At 53.2% G+C, this 25,368-nt stretch overlaps 2 protein-coding genes across 3 annotated transcripts; both read left to right on the forward strand.

The window, feature by feature from the left end:
* Nucleotides 664-10,399, forward strand: SLC25A41 (solute carrier family 25 member 41). The gene is made up of 7 exons (XM_021083988.1): nucleotides 664-2,451; nucleotides 2,705-2,860; nucleotides 3,855-4,007; nucleotides 4,474-4,581; nucleotides 8,004-8,171; nucleotides 8,255-8,402; nucleotides 10,190-10,399. Exons 1-7 carry the CDS (start codon nucleotides 2,254-2,256, stop codon nucleotides 10,360-10,362), a joined length of 1,104 nt encoding a protein of 367 aa, XP_020939647.1. The 5' UTR covers nucleotides 664-2,253; the 3' UTR covers nucleotides 10,363-10,399.
* Nucleotides 12,110-24,013, forward strand: KHSRP (KH-type splicing regulatory protein). 2 transcript variants are annotated; one of them, XM_021083987.1, is made up of 20 exons: nucleotides 12,110-12,367; nucleotides 14,049-14,145; nucleotides 14,749-14,787; nucleotides 15,094-15,133; nucleotides 15,997-16,046; nucleotides 16,210-16,281; nucleotides 17,595-17,652; nucleotides 17,933-18,107; nucleotides 18,292-18,390; nucleotides 18,702-18,800; nucleotides 18,917-19,019; nucleotides 19,967-20,067; nucleotides 20,153-20,297; nucleotides 20,376-20,536; nucleotides 20,621-20,730; nucleotides 21,141-21,229; nucleotides 21,312-21,512; nucleotides 21,615-21,692; nucleotides 21,776-21,936; nucleotides 22,989-24,013. In XM_021083987.1, the coding sequence occupies exons 1-20, from the start codon at nucleotides 12,110-12,112 to the stop codon at nucleotides 22,995-22,997; spliced, it is 2,145 nt and encodes a 714-aa protein (XP_020939646.1). In that variant the 3' UTR covers nucleotides 22,998-24,013. The 2 variants fall into 2 exon arrangements, with proteins under 2 accessions (XP_020939646.1, XP_020939644.1); XM_021083985.1 differs by having other exon boundaries at nucleotides 21,776-23,880.

Here is a 25,368-nt window from a genome sequence, read left to right on the forward strand (position 1 = left end):
GAAATAACACAAGTAAGTGAATAAGTAGCAGTGTAGAGAGCTAAGGTGTTATGGAGAAAAATAAAGGAGAGAAAGGGGATGAGATATACTGCAGGGCCAAGTTTAAATTTTAAGTAGGGTGGTCAGAGAAGGCATCAGGGAGAAAGTGATGTTTGTGTAAGATTTAAAAGTGGTAAAAGGGAGTTCCCATCGTGGCGCAGTGGTTAACGAATCCGACTAGGAACCATGAGGTTTCGGGTTCGATCCCTGCCCTTGTTCAGTGGGTTAAAGATTCGGCGTTGCCGTGAGCTGTGGTGTAGGTTGCAGATGCAGCTCGGATCCCGCGTTGCTGTGGCTTTGGCGTAGGCCAGTGGCTACAGCTCCGATTCGACCCCTAGCCTGGGAACCTCCATATGCCGCGGGAGCGGCCCAAGAAATAGCAACAACAACAACAACAACAACAGTAACAACAACAACAACAACAACAACAAAAAAAAAAGTGGTAAAAGGAGTTCCCATCATGGCTCAGCGGTTAATGAATCTGACTAGCATCCATGAGGACACAGGTTCGATCCCTGACCTGGCTCAGTGGATTAAAGATCTGGTGTTGCCATGAGTTGTGTAGGTTGCAAACGCGGCTTGGATCTGGAGTTGCTGTGGCTGTGGCGTAGGCCGGCTGCTACAGCTCCAATTCAACCCTGGGAATCTCCATATGCCATGGGTGTGGCCCTGAAAAGACAAAAAATAAAAAGACAAAAAAAAAGTGGTTAAAAAAAATTAAAGATGGTAAGGGAGGATGCCACGGGGATGTCTAGGGAAACAGCATCCCAGGCAGAGTAAATAGCCAGTGCAAAGGCCCAGGGGCAGCACGACGCCTGGTGTGTTGGAGGAACTACAAGGAGGCCCATAAGGCCAGAGCGAGCAAGGGGGAGAGAGGGAGGAGGTGAGGGCTGAGAGGGAGACAGGGATAGGTGGTGCAGGGCCTGGTGAGCCAAGGAGAGGACTTGAGTTTTACCCCAGGGAGGTGGAGCCCCTGTGGCCTGTGGGCAGAGGCAGGGTGGGGCTTGACTTGGGTGCTCACAAGCACCCTACGATTGCTGCTGCAGGGAGGACAGGTTGTGAGGGGTGAGGGCAGGGGCTGGGGGATCTGAAGTGGAGGCCACTATTCAGGTAAGCGACCATGGGGCTGAACCATGGTGAAGGCCAGGCACATGGTAAGAAGCAGCCAGATTCTGGATATACGCTGAAGATTAAGCCCACAGGATTTGATGACAGACTATGAGAAAGAGAGGAATCAAGGATGACATCACGGCTTTTGATCAAACATCTTGGAAGATGGAGATGCCCCCTAATGAAGACTCTCACTGGATCCTGTTGACAACCCTCTGTGGTAGAGTTAATCATTACTTCCAATTTCCAGATGGGGGAACTGAAGCTCAGAGAAGTAAAGCAGATATCCCGAGGTTACACAGCAAGAAGTGTCTGAGATGGGATTCAAACTCAGGTCTATTTGGCTTCAAACCTATGCCTGTCTGATTTTAGGAAAAAACTGTGTGTCTGTCTCTCCCAGAGCTCCAGAGCCTTCCCGTTCTCCCCACGTATATCTCCTATTGCCATGACAACGAAACCCAGTGTATCAGTTTCCCGTGGCTGCTGTAACAAATGACCACAAACTCAGTGGCTTACTATGGAGGTCAGAAGCCTGCCGGGAATCTCGCTAGGCTAAATAAAATCAAGCTGTTGGCAGGGATGGCTTCTTCTGGAAGCTCCGGTGGAGAATCTGCTCACTGGCTTCTTCCTGCTTCTAAAAGCCACCTGCTTTCTGCGGCTTGTGGCCCCACCTTCCATCTTCAACGCCAGCAATGGCCAGCAGAGTCTTTCTCACATCTAATTCCTCTGACTGTTCTGCCTCCCTTTTTTCAGTTTAAGCACTTCTCAGATGGCACTGAGCCCCTGCAGTTAATCCAGAACAATCTTTCCATCTCCCCATCAGCTACTTAGGAACCTTAATTCTATCTGCAAACTGAATCCAGCCCCTCCCGCTTTGCCAGGTAACCTACCACGTTCACAGATTTAGAGGGATTAGGATGTGAACCTTTTGGGGATGGGGGGAGATGCTCCCTCTGTCTACCCCATCCAGTGAGGTCACAAGGGCCTCTGTGACATCATCAGCCCCTGGAACCCAAATTACAAGGTGCCTCTCCCACATGGTTGCTGGATGGGCAAACCTCACGCCAGGGATTTGAACCTGAATGTCCTGACCCTCCAGTTGCCATGGGAGCCCAACCACAGGAGGCTCAGGAGCCTTGCTCCAGAGTCCAGACTCTGTTTAAGACGGTCAAGGCCTTACTCAGCAAAGCCCACACACCCCCACCCCCTTGCCGCTCCCGAAACCCAGGCTGTACACACGTGTATGGGTACGTGTTTGGGCACGTGCGTGAAAGTGAACTGGAACACCTCCCCACTCAGCAGGTAAGTTTGGGAACCGAAGGCCTCCCTGTGCCACTAACCCAGTCCTCCCAGTACCCAGGACTGCAGGGGTACGAGACCACATTGCCCATCCCCTCCACATGGCCTGCTCCCCTCCAAGCAGATGAGGGTGGAATTCCATCTTGAAGCAGGGGGGACCAGGGTAGCCCTTTGACTGGGATGGGGTTCAGAAGCCATTTTGGGGCAGGAGCTCCAGCCTGGCTGAGTGTGGGCGGGAGCTGGGTCTCCCCTGCAGGTGCTGGACACGGGGGAGCAGCTGATGGTCCCTGTGGATGTCCTGGAAGTGGATAACGAGGGAGCCTTGTGGAAGTTTCTCCTCTCAGGAGCCATGGCTGGGGCGGTGTCTCGCACTGGCACGGCCCCTCTGGACCGTGCCAAGGTGTACATGCAGGTGCGGGGTAGGGTTGGGGAGCATGGCGCTGGGGCTGTCGGGGTGGGGACAGCCGGAGGTGGAGTTCAGGATGGGGGTGAGGGTGCAACCAGAAGCAAGTATGAGGGGGGAGTCAGGGCCTGGAGTTAGAAGGGGGCTCAAAGGAGATGGGGTGGGGAGCTGGAGTTGGGAGGAGAATTGTACCAGGTATAAGGTGGGGGTCAGAGAATTGGGGATGGGGTCTTTGGATGGCTTTGAAAATAGGTCTGGGGAGTTCCCGTGGTGGCGCAGTGGTTAACGAATCCGACTAGGAACCATGAGGTTTCGGGTTCGATCCCTGCCCTTGTTCAGTGGGTTAAAGATTCGGCGTTGCCGTGAGCTGTGGTGTAGGTTGCAGATGCAGCTCGGATCTGGCGTTGCTATGGCTCTGGCGTAGGCTGGTGGCTACAGCTCCGATTCGACCCCTAGCCTGGGAACCTCCATATGCCGCGGGAGCAGCCCAAGAAATGGCCAAAAGACAAAAAGAAAGAAAGAAAGAAAGAAAATAGGTCTGGGGAGGAGATGAAAATGAGGGGTGAGATAGGAATGTGGTTGGTAATGGGTCTGAGTCTGAGCTGTGTTCAAGATTTCTAGGACTAGCCAGGGAAGGTGTCGAAGAAGGAATGGGGGAGGAGTTCCCTTCTTGGCTCAGTGACTAATGAACCTGACTAGGATCCACAAGGATGCAGGTTCAATCTTTGGCCTCACTTAGTGGGATAAGGATCCGGCATTGCTGTGGCTGTGGTATAGGCCAGCAGTTGCAAGGCCGATTCAATCCCTACCTGGGAACGTCCATAGGCCACAGTTGTGACTGTAAAAAGCAGAAAAAGAAAAAAGAAGAAGGAATGGGGATGGGAGGGGGTAGGGTGGGGGTTGGGCAGCTGGCGACAGGAGGGGTTGAGCTCCAGGCTTGGAATGGGAATGGAGATGGGGTGGAGGACTCCTCACAGAGCCAGGGGCCCCTCCGTATCCCCAGGTGTACTCCACCAAGACGAATTTCATGAACCTGCTGGGAGGTCTACGGAGCATGGTCCAGGAAGGGGGCTTCTGCTCACTCTGGAGGGGCAATGGTATCAACATACTCAAGATTGCACCAGAGTATGCCATCAAGTTCTCAGTCTTTGAACAGGTATGGGGATGGTCTGATTTCCCCAGCCTCACCGTCAAGTCTTCATTTCTCCTGTACCACCCCTCTAGCACTGCCCCCAAAAGCCCATATCCTCCCCCCCCCTTTTTTTTTTTTTAGGGCTGCACCTGTGGCATATGGAGGTTCCCAGGCTAGGGGTCAAATGGGAGCTGCAGCTGCTGGCCTACACCACAGCCATAGCCATGAGGGATCCGAGCCACGTCTGGAACCTACACCACAGCTCACGGCAATCACAGATCCTTAACCCACTGATCAAGGCCAGGGATCAAACCTGTGTCCTCATGGATGCTAGTCAGATTCATTTGCACTGAGCCACCACAGGAACTCCAAACCCAGATCCTTATCCAAGATATATTTTCAATCTCCAAGTCCCAAACCTCTTCCTCTGAGTGCGTTTCAGGAAGGAAGAAGCTTAGCTATTTTCTCACATTTCTCTCTCCTGTCCCAGTGTAAGAACTACTTCTGCGGAGTGCACGGATCCCCACCTTTTCAGGAACGGCTCCTTGCTGGCTCCCTGGCTGTGGCCACTTCCCAGACACTCATCAACCCCATGGAGGTAACAGATTATCTGCCCTGTGAAAGGTGAAACAGGATGTTGCTGCTATTATGACTTCCTTTCCCCTCCCCCTCCCCCTCCCTCTTCCCTGTCCCTCCTCTCCCTTTTCCTATAAGATGTATATCAAACTTTTATTCCAGATTGAAGTTCCTGTCATGGCTCAGTGGTTAACGAATCAGAGTAGGAACCATGAGGTTTCGGGTTCGATCCCTGGCCTTGCTCAGTGGGTTAAGGATCTAGCGTTGCTGTGAGCTGTGGTGTAGGTTGCAGATGTGGCTCGGATCCCGCGTTGCTGTGGTTCTGGCATAGGCTGGCGGCTACAGCTCCGATTGGACCCCTAGCCTGGGAACCTCCATATGCCGCGGGTGCGGCCCTAAAAGGACAAAAGACAAACAAACAAAAAAAACACTTTTATTCCAGATGGCTACCTGGTCACCTCAGCAGTATTTACTGAGTGGGTCCTCTCCTTCCTCATTTCCAGTTCTTAACCTGCTGAGCCACAACAGGACCTCCTAGGCTTTACTCTGTAAAGCAGTTTTAGGTTTAAAGAACAATTGAGCAGAAAGGACAGAGTGTTCCCAATACCTCTCCACATGTATACAGAGTTTCCGCTGTCATTAACATCTTGTATTTGCCCCATAGGTTGGTTACAATTGATGAGCCAATATTGATATATTATTAGATACATTATTTATTTATTTTTGTCTTTTTACCAACTGCATCTGCAGCTTATGGAAGTTTTCAGGCTAGGGGTTGAATCAGACCTGCAGCTGCTGGCCTACACCACAGCCACAGCCATGTGAGATCCAAGCTGCGTCTGTGACTTGCACCACAGCTCATGCAATGCTGGATCCTTAACCCACTGAGTGAGGTAAGGCATTAAACCTCATGGATACTAGTCGGGTTCGTAACCCACTGAGCTAGATACATTATTATTAATGGAGGTCCATAGTTGACATTAGGGCTCACTCTTTGTGTTGCAGTTTGCTATGGGTTTTGAAAACTTGCGAGAGAGCCACCATAATAACATCGCAGAATATTCACTGCCCTAAAAAGTCACTGTATTCCACCTATTTACCCCTCCCTCCATCCCACAGGCCCTGGCAACCACTGATCGTGATTCTGTGTAGTTTTACTTCCTGTCTTTAATTTGTTTAATTAATTTATTAGTTTTTTGTCTTTTTCAGGCCGCACCCACAGCTTACGCAAGTTCCCAGGCTAGGGGTCAAATAGGAGCTGTGGCCTATGCCACAGCCACGGCCACGCAGGATGTGAACTGCATCTCATGGCAACACCAGATCCTTAACCCGCTGATTGAAGCCAGGGATCGAACCTACATCCTCATGGATATCAGTCGGATTCGTTAACCACTGAGCCACAACAGGAACTCCCTTGTCTTTAATTTTTGAGGCCTGATATTATGTCTTATTCTCCATCCCTTCTCTCTCCCTCCGTGTGTGTGTGTGTGTGTGTGTGTGACCATCCACATATGGAAGTTCCCGGACCAGGGATTGAACCCTAGCCTCTGCAGCAACCAGAGCCGCTGCAATCAAATCCTTAATCCACTGTGCCAGAGCAGGAACTCTTTCCCTCCCTTCTCCTCTTTATCAGTTTTCCAGGCTATTCTCTGTTGATTTTTCCACTTAAACTTTAGGAGCAACCTGCCTCATTCAGAACACAAAATCACCTACTGCTATTTGTTTTCTACTGGACAGGGAGCAATTCGTAAATGAGTGTAGAGATTATTGCCATCTGTAAAATATCAGGTCAACATATCCACGAACACTTCCATTTGCTCAAGTCTCTTTTTTTTTTTTTTCTTTTTTGTCCTTTAATACTCTTGTAAAGCTTTCTTCATATAAATCCTGCCCTTTTCTGGTTGAGTTGCTTCTGAAGTGTTTTTGTTTATTGCTTGCTGCATAGCAAATTAACACATGCAGTAGCTAAAGATGATACAGATGTACTATCTCATTGTTTCTGTGGGTCACCACCTCAGGGCACTGGCTAATCCGGTCCTCTGCTCAGGGTTTGATCAAGTGGAAATCAAGGTGTCAGCTGGGCTCCCAATGAAGCCATCAGAGACTTGGGGTCATCTGCCAAACTTGTGTTTGTTTCTTATGGTTGTAGGACTGAGGGCCTCAGCTCCTGGAGGCCACTGTCTGTTTCCTGCCACATTGTCCTCTCCGCCAGTTTGCTTGTGGAAGACCAACTGGAGAGTGTTCTGATGTTTCCAATCTCTCTGAGACCTTCTGTTTCTGTCTTTTAAAGGGTTCGCCTGATTTGTTCAGGCCCACCCTGGATGATTTTTCTTGTTTAACTTAAAATCAGCTGTTTAGGGGCTTTATTACATCTTTTTTTTCTCTCTCTCTTTTTTTTTTAGGGCCGCACCCATGGCATATGGAGGTTCCCAGGCTAGGGGTCCAATCAGAGCTGTTGCTGCCGGCCTACGCCAGAACCACAGCAACGCCAGATCCGAGCCGTGTCTGTGACCTACACCACAGCTCACGGCAACGCCAGATCGTTAACCCACTGAGCAAGGCCAGGGATAGAACCCGCAACCTCATGGTTCCTAGTTGGATTTGTTTCAGCTGTGCCACGATGGGAACTCCGGGGCTTTATTACACCTACAAAATCCCTTCATCCTTGTCATATCATGTAACCCCAGATATGATCCGGGGAAGCAATAGCCCATCCCATCCACAGGTCTAGTTCATGGTCAGGGGCAGGAGGGAGGGCAGACAGTAAGCCCAGAATGTGTATCAGGGGAATGGGAACACTGGGGACCACCTTAGAATGTTGCCTACCACACACAGTGTGCTGTCTTTTGCACAACTGTAGAGTTGCCAGTATTTTGATAATGGGCATTTCATAAAAATTCCAATTCCTAGCTTCTTTTGGGAAACTGGTAGATCTGACTACCTGGGATCCACAGGGCTACATTTGGCTGGTATTAAGACAGAGATGCCACAGGAGTTCCTGCTGTGGCTCAGTGGGTTACAAACTTGGCTAGTATCCATGAGGATGTAGTTTGATCCCTGGCCTCACTCAGTGGGTTAAGGATCTGGTGTTACTGCAAGCTGCAGCATAGATTGGAGATGCAGCTCAGATCTGGTGTGGTTGTGGCATAGGCCTGTAGCTGCAGCTTTGATTCAATCTGTAGTCTGAGAACTTCCATATGATGCAAATGCAGCCATGAAAAGATTAAAAAAAAAAAAAAAAAAAAAAAAAGAGCTGCCACAGACCCCACCCAGCTCACAGCGCTTCCTTCACCCTCTTGGGGCCAAGGGATCTGATGGCTCTGGCGTTGAAAGCCAGCTGTGTGCATTCTTGAGCAGTTTCCTCCTGCATAGATGGGCACAATGGCCACTGCTGGGCATCACTGAGAGGAGGAAATAAGCTGCCTCACTCCCTATCCTCCCCAGGTGCTGAAGACGCGGCTGACCTTGCGCCGGACTGGCCAGTATGAGGGGCTACTGGACTGCGCCAGGCAGATTCTGCAGCAGGAGGGCACCCGCGCCCTTTACCGTGGCTACCTGCCCAACATGCTCGGCATCATTCCCTATGCCTGCACCGACCTGGCTGTCTATGAGGTGTGGCTCCCGCAAATGGGGTGGCAGGAGTGGCGTGAACCCAGGCCCATAAAGAGCTTCCTCCTGGCTTTTTTCTCTTGCAGATGCTCAGGTGCCTTTGGCTGAAGTCAGGTAGGGACATGGAGGACCCTAGTGGCCTGGTCAGCCTGTCATCCGTGACCCTGTCCACGACCTGTGGCCAGATGGCCAGTTATCCACTGACATTGGTACGCACCAGGATGCAAGCCCAAGGTCAGCCTAGCCCCGGGAGGCACTTTCTATGCTCCTCCCTACCTTGCTTCCACTCTGGACTTTCTCGCCCACCCAAAACTGACTCCCAAACTTTCCATATCTGATCCTGACCACCTTTGCTGACCCCTGAACCCGCCAAGACTTACATGCACCCCCAGACCTAACCCCAGCCCTTAAAACTAATATGACATACCACTGAAAGGAACATCCAGGAGTTCCTGTTGTGTCTCAGTGGTAATGAATCTGCTAGTATCCATGAAGATGTAGGTTCAATCCCTGGCCCAGTGGGCTACAGATCCAGCATTGCCATGAGCTGTGGTGTAAGTTGCAGATGAGGCTCAGATCCCGAGTTGCTGTGGCTATGGTATAGGCCAGCAGTTGTAGCTCCAATTCACCCCCTAGCCTGGGAACTTCCACATGCTCTGGGTATGGCCCTAAAAAGAGTAAATAAATAAAAGGACCACCAGCTCCCAAACAACTCTGACAAACCTCCCTGAATGTGACCCAGGCCCCCATACTGATCTCAAGACAGATGGTCCCCAAATGACCTCCCAACTTCTCCAAATCAGACCCAGCCCTCAACAGGCTCCACAAATCAAATCGTTCTTAAATTTGCCAGTTCTGACACTTAAGACATCCCAAAACTTATAACTACTTCTGCTACTCTCCTGGAAACTCCCCAAATGGGACTCCCCCAAGTAGACTCTCAAACCCCTAAAGAAATCCTCAAACATCCAAAAAGGTCCTTAGCCCACCACCCCGATCTTGAAAACATCTCCAAAGGACCCCTTAGCACAATCTCCACATCTCTAGCAGAGCTTGAACGTTGAAATGTTTTCTAAAATTCTCTAAAAAACAAATCCTGGGAGTTCCCATCATGGCACAGTGGTTAATGAATCCGACTAGGAACCATGAGGTTGCGGGTTCGGTCCCTGCCCTTGCTCAGCGGGTTAAGGATCTGGCGTTGCTGTGAGCTGTGGTGTAGGTTGCAGACGTGGCTCGGATCCCGCATTGCTGTGGCTCTGGCATAGGCTGGTGGCTAGAGCTCCGATTAGACCCCTAGCCTGGGAACCTCCATATGCTGCAGGAGCGGCCCTAGAAAAGGCAAAAAGACAAAAAAATTAAATAAAAAACAAATCCTGAGGAGTTCCTGTTATGGTTCATCAGGTTAAGAACCCAACTAGTATCCATGAGGATGCAGGTTTGATCCCTGGCCTTGCTCAGTGGGTTAAGGACCTGGCATTGCTACAAGCTGCAGTGTAGGTCACAGATGTGGCTCAGATCCCAAGTTGGAGCAGCTGTGGCATAGGGTGACAGCTACAGCTCTGATTAGACCCCTAGCCTGGAAACTTACACATGCTGCAGGTGTGGCCCTAAAAAGAAAATAAAAATCATGAAAATTCCTGCCCCTCACTCTACCCAAACTGGCCAATTTCCTCTAAAAGCTTCCAAACTTCTTCTTTTTCGTTTTTAATTCTTTTTTGGCCGAATCGGGACACAGGAATTCCTGGGCCAGGGATCAGATCAAGCCAAAGCTATGATCTACATTGCAGCTGTGGCGATGCTGGATCCCTAAACCACTGTGTTGGGTTGGAGACTGAACCTGGGTCCCAGTGTTCCAGAGACACCACTGATCCAGCAGGAACTCTTCTTCCAAACTTCTTTCGAACTAACACCCAGATCCCCTGCTCCTGACTTCACTCCCCATTCCCCAAAATTCCAGCCCCGCCCCCAGGAGGCCAAATCATCTCTGGCCCCTGGCTCTTAGCTTGCCCCTGTCCCTGCAGACACTGCGGAGGGTACGAACCCCACCATGTGTGGAGTCTTCCAGAGGATCCTGGCCCAGCAGGGCTGGCCAGGGCTGTACCGAGGCATGACCCCCACATTGCTGAAGGTGTTGCCAGCAGGTGGTATCAGCTACGTGGTATATGAAGCCATGAAGAAGACCCTGGATGTGTAAGCAGTGAGCTAGGCAACATGCCCTGGGCAGAAATGGACAGGAGGATCCAGTGTCCCCTGGCTCCAAAGAGTCCTTCCTCCAGGCTTGGGACTCAGGGCATTTTTTGTCAGAAGTAGGCTCGGGGCCTGGGTCAGAAGATTCCTGGGGCCTCCTCCCCAGGGTGCAGCCTGGGACTAATCTGGAGTCCACTTTGTCTGGTTGTTACTTGTTCTGCTTCCAAGGCAAAAGGGTGAATGTAGAGACAACCAGGAATAAAGAGATGGTTTCTGCTGTTCGTGTCTGGGATACCTGGGTCCAGGAGGGCAGCTGGGGACCTGGATACCTGGCTCCATGGTGTAACCTGCGGACCTGGAATACCCTGAGTCTAAGAGGAAGCTGGGTGCTTCCAATATCTGGGCCCAAGAGAGGAGCTGGACATATGGGACCCCTGGGATTTGGAGGAGGGGCAGGTATTATGGGCCCCTCCGTTCTGAATGGGAACTGAAGCCCCGACGATGCCTTGGGTCCAGGAGAGAAACTGAGGGGCCTGGGATCAGAGCCTGGAGTTCATATCCAAGGACCTTATGTGAAGCGACTGTGGAGTATGGAGTTAGAATCTAGGATCCCTGGGTCCTGGGAGGGAACCAAAGGCCCTCGACCCTTGAGTTCAGGAGGGGAGCTGGTTCCGAGTCCTGAAAGAGAAGTGGAAGCTCTAAGATCCCCGGGTGGAGAGAGGAGAAGGAGGTAGGTACAGAGCATCAACGGATTTCCTCTTGCTCTCGGGCCACCCCACCCCCTGAGGCACCCGTCACCGAGGCCTCAAGCAGGCCACGTGCCTGGCCTCCCCAGCTAGGCTCCTAGGGCGCTAACCCAGACGACAGGCCTGAATTCCGCCAGCCGATCGCCAGTGCCCACGTTGGCTGCCATTCACTTCGGCTCTGGCTAATCCCCTCCCGCCGCTTGGTGGCCAGCTCCGCCCCAATGCAGCTGCGCTTCCACTGGCTCCCACCAAAACCAGGCACCTTTATTTCCTTCATTACCGTTTGTCCCGAACAGAGTCAGTCACCTTACACCCGCCCCCGGCGCTCAGCGATTGGCTTAGAAGACACGACTAGAAAAGGATTCTGGTTAACAGGGAAAGTAATCCTCCCTAAATGCAAGCCCATCACACAGAACCCGTCAGAGACTGGGTTAGGATGACTGCCAATCTCTACAAGAACCGCCTTTCCTGTGTACTTATTGGCTTGCGTACCTGACTATCTCACCCGGCTCCTGCCCAGCCCGTTCAAAAGAACCCTTTCGCCAGGCCCCTCCTTCCTGTCCACTTGACTCTTCGGAGCCGTCAATCCGGTTCTGAAGCCGCCCCGCGATTCTGGAACTCCCGCTTCATTGGGCCTCCAGCCTTCTCGGATCGCTTCGATTTGCCCGCCCAGTGCCGGCAACCCGCAGCCCATTGCCTCCGAGAGCTGTCGATCTCGCGGCGCCTCCCGCCCACTGCCTCTCGCGGAACTCCGATTGGCCGCTAGCCTCCAGAGCCTGCGATTGGGGTCCTGGGAGCGGCGGCCACCTCCCATTGGCCCTGCGGCACCGTCCATCAAGCCGGCGTCGGGAGGGGCGTCCCTCTCCCTCCTCGTCGTCTTCCCAGCCGCTGGGTTCCCAGAGTGCTCCGCGGCCGTGTGGAGCGAGGCCTTGTTCCCGCGTTGAGCCGCCGCTGCCGCCGCCTCCTCCTCAGCTTCAGCCTCCGCGCCAGGCCCGGCCCCGCCGCGCCATGTCGGACTACAGCACGGGAGGACCCCCGCCCGGGCCGCCGCCACCTGCCGGCGGGGGCGGGGGATCCGGAGGAGCCGGGGGCGCCGGGGGAGGCCCTCCGCCGGGCCCGCCGGGCGCGGGGGACCGGGGTGGCGGCGGCCCTGGAGGCGGCGGCCCGGGCGGGGGGTCGGCCGGGGGCCCCTCGCAGCCGCCTGGCGGGGGCGGCCCGGGGATCCGCAAGGACGCCTTCGCCGACGCGGTGCAGCGGGCCCGCCAGGTGAGGAGGCCGCGGGCCTGAGGGGCGCGCGCGCGGGCGGGCGGGGGAGGGGGCGGGGTCACGTGCGCGCGCGCGCGGGGTCGCGAGGCGAGGGGGGGGCCGGGGCCGCCGCGAGGTCACGTGGGGCGGTAGGTGGGGGCCTGGGCCTCCCCCGACGTCTGGAGTGCCCCCCCCTCAGGTTGACCCCCTGCAGGAGGAAGGGTCGTCCGGGGGGTCACCCAGAGCGGCCCCTGGGTGTGCAGGGGCTCGGGAGCGCGGGGACTCACTTAGTGGACTTCCCCCCACCACCCCAAGCTCCACTTCTGGAAGCAAGGGTCCGTCTTCCCAGGGAGAAGATCTAACTCTGCCCCCATCTCCCTTGAGGGCAAAGAGCCCTGCCTGCTCCCCGAGAAGGAGGGACTTTGGTGGGGGAAAAGTCTTTCCTTTTGAGCCCAGAAAGTGGAAGGAGGACCCTTTGGCTACCAAAGAGTGGCCAAGCACTTAGATGAAATGGGGAGGGTGGGCATAGGAGCTGGTCTTTTTGATGCTTCTGGTGGCTCGAAAGCTTGGTTTGTCTTGGGGAAAGAGGGGAAGGGTCCCACCACTGTGTTTAGGGGCATGATGACTACACAGGGGGGTCACATGCTTGTCGGACTGACCTCCCTGGCCCCATTCTCGGCCTCCCCACAGTCTGAGGGGAGGAGGCCCATAGAAAGGCAGCACTTTGCCGCCCTTTCAGGAAGCAGACCTGGCTCAGGCCATTGAGTGCTTTCTCACTCAGGGTTCGTCCCACTGCCTCCAGGACAGGGTGGGAGGTCCCGTTAGGTGAACGCCCTGTTCCCCTCCCAGTGTGGTCTGTGTCTTTCACCTCTGAAGTGGAATAGTGCAATTGATCTGGTTGCCCACCCCATTACTGTCTTGATTGAGAAGCAGCTATAACTTGGGGAGTTGGTGCTGTCTGTTGGAGTGGGATAAGGCCACATCTGGGCATCCCAAGAGCTTTGGCTCAAATTGTTTTTTTAAAAAAATGAAGAGGTGAAAAGATAGATCCTCAGTTTATGGTTTGTGTTTTTTTGGAACATTTGTAATAATCCCACCAGCAGACTCTGGTTTTAAATTTGTTGGGATTTATTTGAAGTTGCTGTTTGTGTGTTTAAAATGTAACATGTGTTCCAAAAGGCCTTTTATTTTGGTCAAATGAAGGTTTCAGATGACTTGAACCAAAACCCTCCCTAAAATTTGTTCAACAAATGCAAAGATTTTAAGGGTGATGAAGATGAAGGAGAACCGTGCTCTTCAGCATCCCAGAGGAGTGAGCACTTAGGGAAGGAAGTTTCTGAAAGTTCCCTCTCTTAGGAGGTGATCTGAGGACCTTCCCTGGCACCTGAACTTCTGTTCCTTTCACCCCTAGAACAAGTCAGTGGGGATTACAGTCTGGCACAAACGATTTAGGCATAAGTACCATAGAGAAGGGAAGTTTTTAAATTCCCAAATAACTCTTAAACTCTAAGACCTTAGATGAAAATTCTAGAAGGTTTTAACCAACAGGCTGTTTCCTAAATCTGGGGAAAGCCACTCCCAGGCTAGATAGCAAGACCCATTGGGTTCTTAGGACTCAGAGAGGGGAGAGTGAGAGGATGATCTGCAGCATGGAGGGTAGTCTTAGGTGGTGATTCTTCTCTGCTTACAACTTTATTTCTAGATCGCAGCCAAAATTGGAGGCGATGCTGCTACAACAGTGAATAACAGCACTCCTGATTTTGGTTTTGGGGGCCAAAAGAGGCAGTTAGAAGATGGAGGTAACTACCTGCTGGGGGGGGCAGAGAGCGAAGTGCCTTTGTTTGAATGTGGTTGGGGGCTTGGGGGGGGGGGCTGCTGCTATTAAAACCTCCCTGGTCCCAGCTTTGTTCATTCTTTTTGTTTGGGCTGCCATCCTGAGGTATCAGGTGGCTGAGAGGAGGGCAGATTGACTTGACCAGGTCTAAATTGTAAGTTCTTGAGATTGTTTCTCCCTGCCTGTTAAGTAAGCCAGGGAAGTGCAGGTGGTTTTGTTGAGGCCCCATGTTAATATGGTTTTATTGGCCCTGGGGCATGCAACATTATTCATAGCAGCCAAAATTATCAACTCAGTGATCTGCCTGACTTCCCCAGGGCAGATTTGGTCCTTAGCTGGAAGGGCTCAGGGACCACCATCATTTTCCCGCTAGGTGCTAGTAGTGGGATTGAGGAAGTCTGGGGTTGATCTCTTCTACTCTGCTGTCTTGGCTTTGGGGTTGAGGGGACGGGACAAGGCGGGTGGCGGGAGGATTGTTTGCCAGGACATGTGGGACCAGCATCAGATTTGAGGCAGCTGTGGGTGGGTAGGTGGGTGCTGCATCTGACATCCTCTTTTCTTTTCACAGACCAACCAGAAAGCAAGAAATTGGCTTCCCAAGGAGACTGTAAGTCCATTGGGTGGCACAGGCAAAGGGCAGCTTCAGGATCTTAGGTTTTTAGCGCAAAATGGGGACCTAGAAGTACTGAGCAGACAGTACCTCTTTTATGGAAGCTTTTGGTGTTCATCACCTGGTGTCCATGGCTCTGAGTGCCTTGACTGGGGCAGAATCTCAGGGCATATGCGTTGTGAGACGGGCTCCCATCAGAAGCAGTGTTAACAAGTGCTAGTCGCCCCTCGTGCAGGCAGTAATGACAGGGTCCCAAAGAGGAAGGAGCCAGGCCAATCTTTGCTTTGGATTTTCTCTCTGCAGCCATCAGTTCTCAGCTCGGACCCATCCATCCTCCCCCCAGGTGAGTTGTGATTTGGAGAACGTGTTTCCTGTCAGTCTCTGGCCTTTCTTACTGACTTGAGGGAGAGCTCTGTGAGGGCCACATCATTTAGGGCTTTGTCTCTATTGCTGGTCAACTGGGGAGAGGCCTGAGAGGCAGAAGGGGTTTCATTTGTCCCCTGTACTTACCTGTCTGGGCCTGTAGGGAGGACAGGGCCGTGGCCTTGGGCTGTATTGAAGGCAGGTGGTCTCTACATCCCCTTGCTTTTTCGTTGGAGTGGGGACACTCAGAAGCACAAGCATCCCTCCTAGAAAAAGGTTGGGAGCTGGCCTTGGCCTTTTCATCCACTGTCTGCAAATGCTTGTTCCCTGAGAGCTGGTGGGCCGGGGAAAGGGAGGGGCGGGTCTTTCCTACCTTTTTGCCCCCAGAGTGACTTCAGTGAATCTGACACAGGTGGATGCTTTATGAAGGACTACGTTGTCTTTTCTTCTTTTTTTTCAGTTAGCCAAAGTTTTGTGACAGTAAATTAGTAGGAAAATGAAATGAAAAAGAAACAAAACCATTTCCTCCTAATTAAAAACTAAAATCAACAGACATCAAAAGACACCGTGAGGTTGCTGTGAAAGTGTTCAAGTTCACGCTCTGGCCCTGAGTCAGTAGGGCAGCACTGGTCCAGGGGGTCACACCATCCCAGACCAAGCCTCCCGTGGCCCGGATGGGGAAACAGGCCTTGAGAGGTTGAGATGATTTGTGGGGCAGGGAGCCCCCGTGCCATTGTCAGACCCTGCTTATGCCTGTGAGATCGTGGTCCCCATGTCATAGGAGGCTCTTCCATCCCCTTTACTTCCCTACCTGAGGCTGACTCTCGTTGTGTCTCTTTGCAGGACTTCAATGACAGAAGAGTACAGGGTTCCAGACGGCATGGTGGGACTAAGTGAGTGTGGGTCACCATGGTCAGGGATGCCGGGGGAGGGGGGCAGTCTCCTGGCAGTCCAGAAACCTTTGGTCTGAAAGAGCCCGTTTTGTGCTCTCTCCACCATCATCCCTGGACAGTGGGAAGCTGTCAAGCTCTGCTTTTCTCCTTTTTCTCCACATAGTCATTGGCAGAGGAGGCGAACAGATTAACAAAATCCAACAGGATTCAGGCTGCAAAGTGCAGATCTCTCCAGGTAACGAGAAAAGTAGATCTGTGCCAGGATGAGCACTGGGCTGGGTGGACTTAGGCTGTTGGCATTTATCTTCAGTAACCACTTGACTGTCATGATCTGGTAGAAGGGCTGGTGTTCTGTTGTTTATTTTTTAATTTATTTATTTATTTATTTATTTTGTCTTTTTGCTATTTCTTTGGGCCGCTCCCGCGGTATGTGGAGGCTCCCAGGCTAGGGGTCCAATCGGAGCTGTAGCCTCTGGCTGTAGCCAGAGCCATAGCAACACAGGATCCGAGCCGTGTCTGCAACCTACACCACAGCTCACGGCAACGCCAGATCGTTAACCCACTGAGCAAGGGCAGGGACCGAACCCGCAACCTCATGGTTCCTAGTCGGATTCGTTAACCACTGCGCCACGACGGAAACCCCTGTTTATTTTTTTATGTTTTTTTGTTTGTTTTTTAGGGCTGCACTCGCAGCATATGAAAGTTCCCAGACAGGGGTCAAATCAGAGCTACAGCTGCCGGCCTGTGGCACAGCCACAGCAATGCCGGATCCGAGCATCATCTGTGACCTACACCACAACTCACAGCAATGCCAAATCTGTAACCCACTGAGTAAGTCCATGAATTGAACATACATCCTCATGGATACTAGTGAGATTCGTTTCCTCTGAGCCACGACGGGAACTCTGGGCTGGTGTTTATTGAGCACGTTCTGTGGGCGAGGCTCAGCACAGTATCTCAACTAGCACAACGCCTCAAAGTACAGCTGCAACTCCTGTTTCCTTATTTCCAATGAGGCAGAAGAGCTAGAATTGAGTACTGAGAGCCTCACCTCAGATCTTTGCTCTGACCATGATGCTCAGTTGCCACCTGAGCTTAAATGCCTGGTGGGGAGCAGGTGGGAATGTGTGAGGCGAGAGAGCTCATTAGAAAGAATAGCTTTGGGGTCAGGCTTGGGGTTAAATCCAATTCTCCCTGTTCCTTAGTAAGTGCCTGCTTTGCAGGGGTTTCTGGTACATGCGGTTCATTGACTAAAAAGTGCTCAGTCGTCAGTGGTGATAGAAGGGGCCCAAGTTTTGGACCTTCTGAAATCTACATCTCCTTATGTTTTTCTTTAAAAGTTCGGCCTCCCTTACTGAACTTTAAGTTCCTGGTCTTGGCCTTGCGTAGAGTATCCTTCCAGGCGCTTGGGGAGGTAGATTGTCAGGCTACCGAGTGATAGCAAAAGTAGCTGTTGATTGTTTTAGAGGTCTCCTTACTTCCATGGAAGGTCTCCCTGGTGTCCACAGACCCAGGAAGACATTGACCCTGTCTTTTCTTCTCTCCCAGACAGCGGCGGCCTACCTGAGCGCAGTGTGTCCTTGACAGGAGCCCCAGAATCTGTACAGTAAGTCCCCAGCTGGGCCTGTCAGGCGGGCAGAGGCCCTCTGGATCCCTCTGAAGTTAGGGTGACTCCTACACCATGCTCCTCAGCCCTGTCTTCCCTAGGGGCCAGTATTGACACAGTGAGTCCCCTGCTTCCTGAGATCTGGGGAACCTGAGCCTGAATGGCCCCAGCCCAGGGATGGGACCCCTCTCCTATCATCTGTCAGACATACATGTTGTAATCCTGTTCCCTTGGCCCTGGGTGAAACTGCCAGTGACAACACTACTCTTCCTCTTCCCAGGAAAGCGAAGATGATGCTGGATGACATTGTGTCTCGGGGTCGTGGGGGCCCCCCAGGACAGTTCCATGACAATGCCAACGGGGGCCAGAATGGCACAGTGCAGGAGATCATGATCCCCGCAGGGAAGGCTGGCTTGGTCATCGGCAAAGGCGGGGAGACGATTAAGCAGCTGCAGGTGAGGGGGTGGGACAGAGGTTCCTCCCATCCTAAGAAAGTTTCCTTCTTGGGGCTGTGTGTCTGTACACCACCACCCTTAGCTGCTTTCCAGAGTCCTTTACATCCTCTTTCGTCCTCCCTGCTTGCCCTCTCATGGCCCCAAATGCTTTGAAAGCTCAGCACTATCAACCTTGGTTGTAAAGGAACGGGCTGGAGTGAAGATGATTTTAATCCAAGATGGTTCCCAGAACACAAATGTGGACAAACCACTCCGGATCATCGGAGATCCTTACAAAGTGCAGGTGAGCACCCCCTGGGGGTTGGGAGGACAGGTTCTGGGGAAGAGAGAGGGTGGGCAGGTGGGCTGGAGATTTGTGTGCCAGTGGAGAGGTTTTTAAGAGCACCAGCTAGTGTTTTCATGCTGAATTCTACCTCCCAGCTGTGAGCAGGTGGCCTAAACTCTAGAAAATGGGGGTGCTCATGACATCTGTCTCTTATGGCAGCAGATAAAGAGCTCAGCACATTGTGTTTCAGTCGTTAGCTTAGACCTGTGACCTCAGCACCCAGTGGGGCGGCAGTGCTTGCGTGTGCTCCATGCCTTGTGTGTTTGCAGCAAGCCTGCGAGATGGTGATGGACATCCTTCGGGAGCGTGACCAGGGAGGCTTTGGGGACCGGAACGAGTATGGATCCCGGATCGGTGGGGGTATCGATGTGAGTGTGAGCCTCCCCAGGAGGGTGGAGCGCTAGGGTGGAATGGGGGCTTGGCTGGTGGGCAACAGACTGCAGACAAAACCTAGCTGAGCCTCCTGTGTCCCGTTCTCCCCCAGGTGCCAGTGCCCAGGCATTCTGTGGGTGTGGTCATTGGTCGGAGCGGAGAGATGATCAAGAAGATCCAGAATGACGCCGGTGTACGAATACAGTTTAAACAAGGTCAGGAGCCAGCCCGGCACCAGGGTTCGCCTTGTCAAGCCTCTTTTTGCATTGCCTTGTTACTCCTAGACCAGCAGGACACGCTTTGTTCCTCCTCCATGGGACAGCCACGTGAGAAAGTGGGTGACAGGCAGACTTGGCAAGTCGAAGAGGAGTGTGTTTTCCTCTTCTGTCAGATCATCCCTTTTGTCTCCCCCATCAAAGGGCTCTCATGATGGCAACCTGGGCCCCTAGGCCAGGCTTCTGCCAAGCCTTGGTAAGAATGTCTGAGCAGGTTTTTTTGGCTCTGCCAGTAGCATGTGCAAGTTCCTAGGCCAGGGATCATACCTGAGCCACAGTAATGACAACACCTAGTCCTTTAACCTCTAGGCCATCATGGAATGTGCTTTTTAAGAGATTTGTGGCCATTCTTTTTTTTTTTTGTCTTTTGGTCTTTTTTTAGGGCCTCACCCGCGGCATAAGGAGGTTCCCAGGCTAAGGAGTCCAATCGGAGCTGTAGCCGCCCACCTACGCCAGAGCTGCAGCAACACGGGATCCAAGCCATGTCTGCAACCTACACCACAGCTCACGGCAATGCCGGATTCTTAACCCACTGAGCAAGGCCAGGGATCGAACCTGCAACCTCATGGTTCCTAGTCGGATTCGTTAACCACTGAGCCATGACAGGAACTCCAAGCTTTGTTGTCACTCTTAGTCCTGGGGGTACCAAATGCAGAAAGAAGCCTCAGCCACCACCCTCTTTTACCCTATCAGTTTCCTTCTCTGGGAGTGTGGGCCTGCGGGCCTCTTTCCCAGCTGCTGAATACGTAGAGGGCGGCCAGTGGCCCTCAGTCTGAGATATTTCAGACGCTTAGCCCAGTAGGGGCTCTGCCCTGAAGGGGCACTGTTGGGGGTGTGGAGTGCATTTCCCTTGTAACTGCATTTCTGCTTTCTGGGTGCTGCCTCAGATGACGGGACGGGTCCTGAGAAGATAGCTCACATAATGGGGCCCCCAGACCGGTGTGAGCACGCCGCACGGATCATCAATGATCTCCTCCAAAGCCTCAGGGTAGGTGGTGTCAGGTGCATGGAGAAGGGTGAGGGGGCCAGGTTGGCTTCCTGCATTCACCCTCTGTCTCCTCCCTGTCTTGCAGAGCGGTCCCCCAGGCCCTCCAGGGGGTCCTGGCATGCCCCCCGGAGGCCGAGGTCGAGGCAGGGGCCAAGGCAATTGGGGGCCCCCCGGTGGGGAGATGACCTTCTCCATCCCCACTCACAAGTGCGGGCTGGTCATCGGCCGAGGTGAGTAGGCTCTGCCACTGGCTCTGTCCCTCCACCACTGTCTTCCCACTCTCCCCTCACTGCCTGTGGCTCCCACAGGTGGCGAGAACGTGAAAGCCATAAACCAGCAGACTGGCGCCTTTGTTGAGATCTCCCGACAGCTGCCACCCAACGGGGACCCTAACTTCAAACTCTTCATCATCCGGGGCTCTCCCCAGCAGATTGACCACGCCAAGCAACTCATTGAGGAGAAGATTGAGGTGGGCCCAGGGAGGGGTTCTGGGATACTGGGTCTGGGTCCTGCCTCCCATCCTGCTGACCTCGTCTGGTCCTCCTTCCTCCAGGGTCCCCTCTGCCCAGTCGGACCAGGCCCCGGGGGACCAGGCCCTGCTGGCCCCATGGGGCCTTTCAACCCCGGGCCCTTCAATCAAGGGCCACCTGGGGCACCCCCTCAGTGAGTATTCCTGCCAGCCTCCTGGGATCTGGGCTGTGGGGTCACTGTTAAAGAGTAGCAGTCTTTTTTCTTCACAGCAGGAGGTCCATGCCCGCCTTACGGAAGTGTAGTGTTTGGGCCCCCAACACCATCCAGTCCAGCCCCTCACTTCATAAGCACCGTTTTTAAAAGATGCCACGGTGTTGCCCCTGGTCTTCTCCACCCCTTACATAGATTCCTACGTGTTGCACCTGGGGGACTTTCACATTCTTAAGCCAAGGCAGCCCATGGCCTTCGCATTGTTCATCTCACACCTTTCCCTGGGTCAGGAGCCCACAGCTCCGTGTGGGCAGTGCTCTGGGCCCCCTGCCCACCCATACCATCCTCAGTGGACACAGCCTGGTTCACGTGTTCCGTCTCTTCCCCTGCAGTGCCGGAGGTCCCCCTCCTCACCAGTACCCACCCCAGGGCTGGGGCAACACCTACCCCCAGTGGCAACCACCTGCTCCTCATGACCCAAGTAAGTCAGAACCTGGCCAGGGGAGGTGGGGAGGGGCCAGCTTCCTGGGTCACCCCTCAGCCCACACACCCGTCTCCTGCAGATAAAGCTGCAGCAGCTGCCGCAGACCCCAATGCTGCCTGGGCCGCCTACTATTCACACTACTACCAGCAGCCCCCAGGCCCTGTGCCAGGCCCTGCACCGGCCCCCGCGGCCCCCCCCACCCAGGGTGAGCCTCCTCAGCCCCCACCTGCTGGCCAATCAGACTACACTAAGGCCTGGGAAGAGTATTACAAAAAGATTGGTGAGTGCACGGGCTGCCCCGGGGGTGCAGGTCAGAGGGGCAGGCCGGCGGGTGGCCATGTCCCTGCCCTGTTCTCTGACCTCTGGGTGCTTGCCTCCACAGGCCAGCAGCCCCAGCAGCCTGGAGCACCCCCACAGCAGGACTACACAAAGGCCTGGGAAGAGTACTACAAGAAGCAGGGTGAGCTGCTGGGGCCTCAGGGGACAGGGACAGGCCCATTCTCACACCAGCCACACTCACCCACCCTCTCTGCTCCCCCACAGCTCAAGTGGCCACCGGAGGGGGTCCAGGAGCACCCCCCGGCTCCCAGCCAGACTACAGCGCCGCCTGGGCGGAATATTACAGACAGCAAGCCGCTTACTACGGACAGACTCCAGGTCCTGGCGGCCCCCAGCCTCCACCCACACAGCAGGGACAGCAGCAGGCAAGTGGGAATTGCCACCCTCCTCCTCCTCCTTTTTCCTTCCAACCCCCGGCTACCGTCCATCCTGCCTTAGTGGGTAGCGCCGGAAATCCCTTCCCCTGCGGGGTGTGTCCTTGATGCCTGCAGCGGGGGCCGTGTGGCCAGAGGTCTCCAGGAGTCCCCACAATCCGGGGAAAGTGTGCGCTGGGTCCAGAGGTTAAACGAAGAGGCCTCCCTCCGCCGGCCCGCTTGTTCCTGTGTAACGCTGTCGTGATGCTGGGGGAGAGTGTGAAACAAATAAAAGAAGGAACTGTTGAACTGGTGGGTAGTCCTGGGGGTGGGGGGCAGGCCGTCCGCTCAGATGTTGGTCGCCGTCCTGGCTGCTAACACTCAAAATCTGGCCACTTGGGAAGAAAACGGATATTTTTTTCCCCTCTCTGCATTACTTGTATGGTTTTTGTTCTCTTTATTCCTTTATTTTTGAACCCATGATCTCCCCGCGTGTCCAAGTGACTGTGCTGCAAGCGGCCTGGTGTGGCTCGGTCGAGGTGCCGAGGTGTGGGCGGGGTGCAGAACAGGTGCGGGGAGCCCCCCGCCGCTCCACCCGGCTTGGCCTCTGTTCTGGTGCCTGCCTGCGTGTCCCGGTCTTGTCTGTGAAGTGGGCGTGACGATCGCTGCCACCTTCCAACCTACCTCACAGGGGTGTTGTGGGGACACCGTGATCTCGGGTTGTTCATGTTGTGATGCGCCGGGAGCCACCTGCCGCCGCCTTCCTCAAGACAGAGGGCACCCTCCTCCCCTCCCACCCTGAGCGCTTCTCTCTCTCTCTCTCTCTCTCTCTCTCTCTCTCTCTCTCTCTCTCTGGCCCCTGCTTCTCCTTCCTCTGTCTATCTCCTCCATCAAGGAGCCATTCTGACTTCAGCCGAGTCCCTGGAGCACTGACTAGACAGCTACAAACACATCCTTCAGGCTCGGGAGAGGGGCTTCCTGGCCCCCTCCTTGCCACCGCCCCCAGTCTCCTGCCCCCCTCCCCTTCCCGTAGTGACCAATTCCTATCTCTTCCCTCTCCGCAGGCTCAATGAATCGAATGAATGTGAACTTCTTCATCTGTGAAAATCTTTATTATTTTTTTTCCATTTTGTTCTGTTTGGGGGCTTTTTTTGTTTGTTTTTTTTTTTGTTTGTTTGTTTTTTTTTTTTTTCTGTTTGTTTGTCGAGAGAGCGATGGCTGCCAAGGGGGGTGCCGGGGGAGCCCTCACTGTGAGTGGCTTGCAGGTCATGGCACGGGCTATGCCAGGCTCTCGCTCTCTCGCTCATTCTGTGTGTCTCACATGCTTTTTTTCTTTCAAAATTGGGATCCTTCATGTTGAGCCAGCCATAGAAGATAGCGAGAACTAAATCTCTGCAAAAAAAAATAAAAAATAAAAAAATAAAAATAAAAAAGCAAAACCTATAAAATTATATATATATATTAAAAAAAAAAATCTATCGCCCTCCTCTCCCCTAGCCTTCCTGAAACTGCCTCTTTTCAGGAAAAAGCAATTCATTCACTCCCTACTACCATCCTTGGCCCTCTTCATGTTTTTAAAATAAACTTTTAAAAAGGAAAAAAGTCATTCTTGCTATTTCTTTTTTTTTTTTTTAGTTAGAGTTGGAACATTCCTTGGACCAGGTATTGATATTGCAGGAAAAAACTGCCCCTGCCCCACATCAGGCAGCCCCTCGGCCTCTCTGCTCCTCCTCTCGCTCTCCTTCCGCCCCAGCTCATTTCTCTTCCCCCCGCCCCGCCCACCCTGCGGTTCCTCCCGCCCCCGACCCCCAGGACTGGTCTGTCGTGTTTCATCTGTTCAAGAGGACATTGAAACTGAAAACAAATTGAGAACAAAACAAAAAATTGTATGGCAGTTTTTACTTTTTATCGCTCGTTTTTAACTTCACAAATAAATGATAACAAAACCTCCCCGTGTCTGCTGGGTGCCGTCTCTCTTTCTCTCCCCGTAGAGTTTTGAAGCAGATGTTTGTTCTTTATAGATGTTGTAAAAAGCCTGATAACGGTGATTGGAAATTACAAGCTTTGTGTTGTTTTTCTTTTTTTCTTTTTTTTAAAGAAAACAAAAATTATAAGAGAAAATAGTTTTCTGCAGGCGCATTGTGCTTTCCTAATCTGCCCCCCACCCCTTTTTTTTTGGTTAAATAAAGTGCTTTTTGTCTAAAACTGCGTTCTGGCCGCAGTTGTGTTTGTAGAGGAAACAAGTTGAGGAGGAACAAGGCTTGGCCGATGAGAGTGAGGTGTGGGACCCCCAAAGCATGCCCGTCTAGTTTTGTAGGGAGAAGCGGGCTGAGCTCCAGTGGTGCAGCCCTCCCCCAGCTTTTTCCCTCTGGGAACTTGGGGAGCAAAGCACCCAGGAGGGTCTCTGGGGACAGGCGTTCCCTTGGATACAGCTGCCTCCACAGCAAACCCACGGCCATGCCTCACAGGAGTCAGCCTGGCCTTGATAGGTGCCCAGCTGTGGCCCGTTTTGTTAGTGAGTCTTGAGGTGAGAACTGGGCCTGTTCTAGGTAATGGTGTCCCTTCCAGTGGTTGTTGGCAGCCTGTGGGTGAGGGCAGAGGTAGGAGAGTGAGGTGTCTGGCCCAGGGGTGATTGTTTTGAGGCATACTCTGGAGTGTGCCTTTGGGGTTTATGGTTGAATACCAACACTTAAAAAACCAGGCCCACAGGCTTGAGTGGCAGCATCCAGCAGAGGCCAGCAGCAGCTGCCACCTCTAGGCAGGGCTGTTCTAGCCCACATGACATTACAGGTTTGTTAGGGACCTGCCCTGTGAAGAGTGTTCATTGGTGGCCCCCGGTCAACCCACTTGTGGAGTAGTGACCCAGGAAGGAAGACGCTGTTCTGGGGTCACATGGGCAGTTAGCTTGGATTAGAATCCCTCACCAGGTGTCTCACCTCAGGCGGTGTACCCTCTTTGAGCTCTGGGGTGAGGGGAAAGCCTCCAGCCCTCTCCCGCCTTACTGCAGACCTTCCGTAACAGAGCAGCACTTAGCAAAAATGTTTTCTGGAGCTGCTTCTGCCAAGATCTGGAGAAGGGGAAGCAAAGGGGGTCAATTCTGAGTGTCACTGTCCTCTACCCCTGACAAAGGGAAGACAGGTTCAAAGGCCTCTTTTCATTAATTACCCGTAGAGTGGAGAGGTTTGGCCTCAAAGCCATGTGGGTGAGGGAAAGGGGGAAATGGGTCTGGAAGGCTGTGGTATAAAGTTTTGCATTACTAACAGCTGGGTACTTGGCCACACAAAATGTTTGGAGGTTCCATCACTGGGAACAGGCCATAGGATCAGGGTTGTGCCAGGCTAGCCCACTGCCTCCCCACCCCATCCTTGGTAAATGAGGTTAGCCTGTGTCATGCTCACTCTTAACTTTCGTTTGGGAAGCAGGAATAACATAGAAATTCTCTAT

This window comes from Sus scrofa, chromosome 2, assembly GCF_000003025.6.
Source record: "Sus scrofa isolate TJ Tabasco breed Duroc chromosome 2, Sscrofa11.1, whole genome shotgun sequence".
Lineage (NCBI taxonomy): Eukaryota > Metazoa > Chordata > Mammalia > Artiodactyla > Suidae > Sus > Sus scrofa.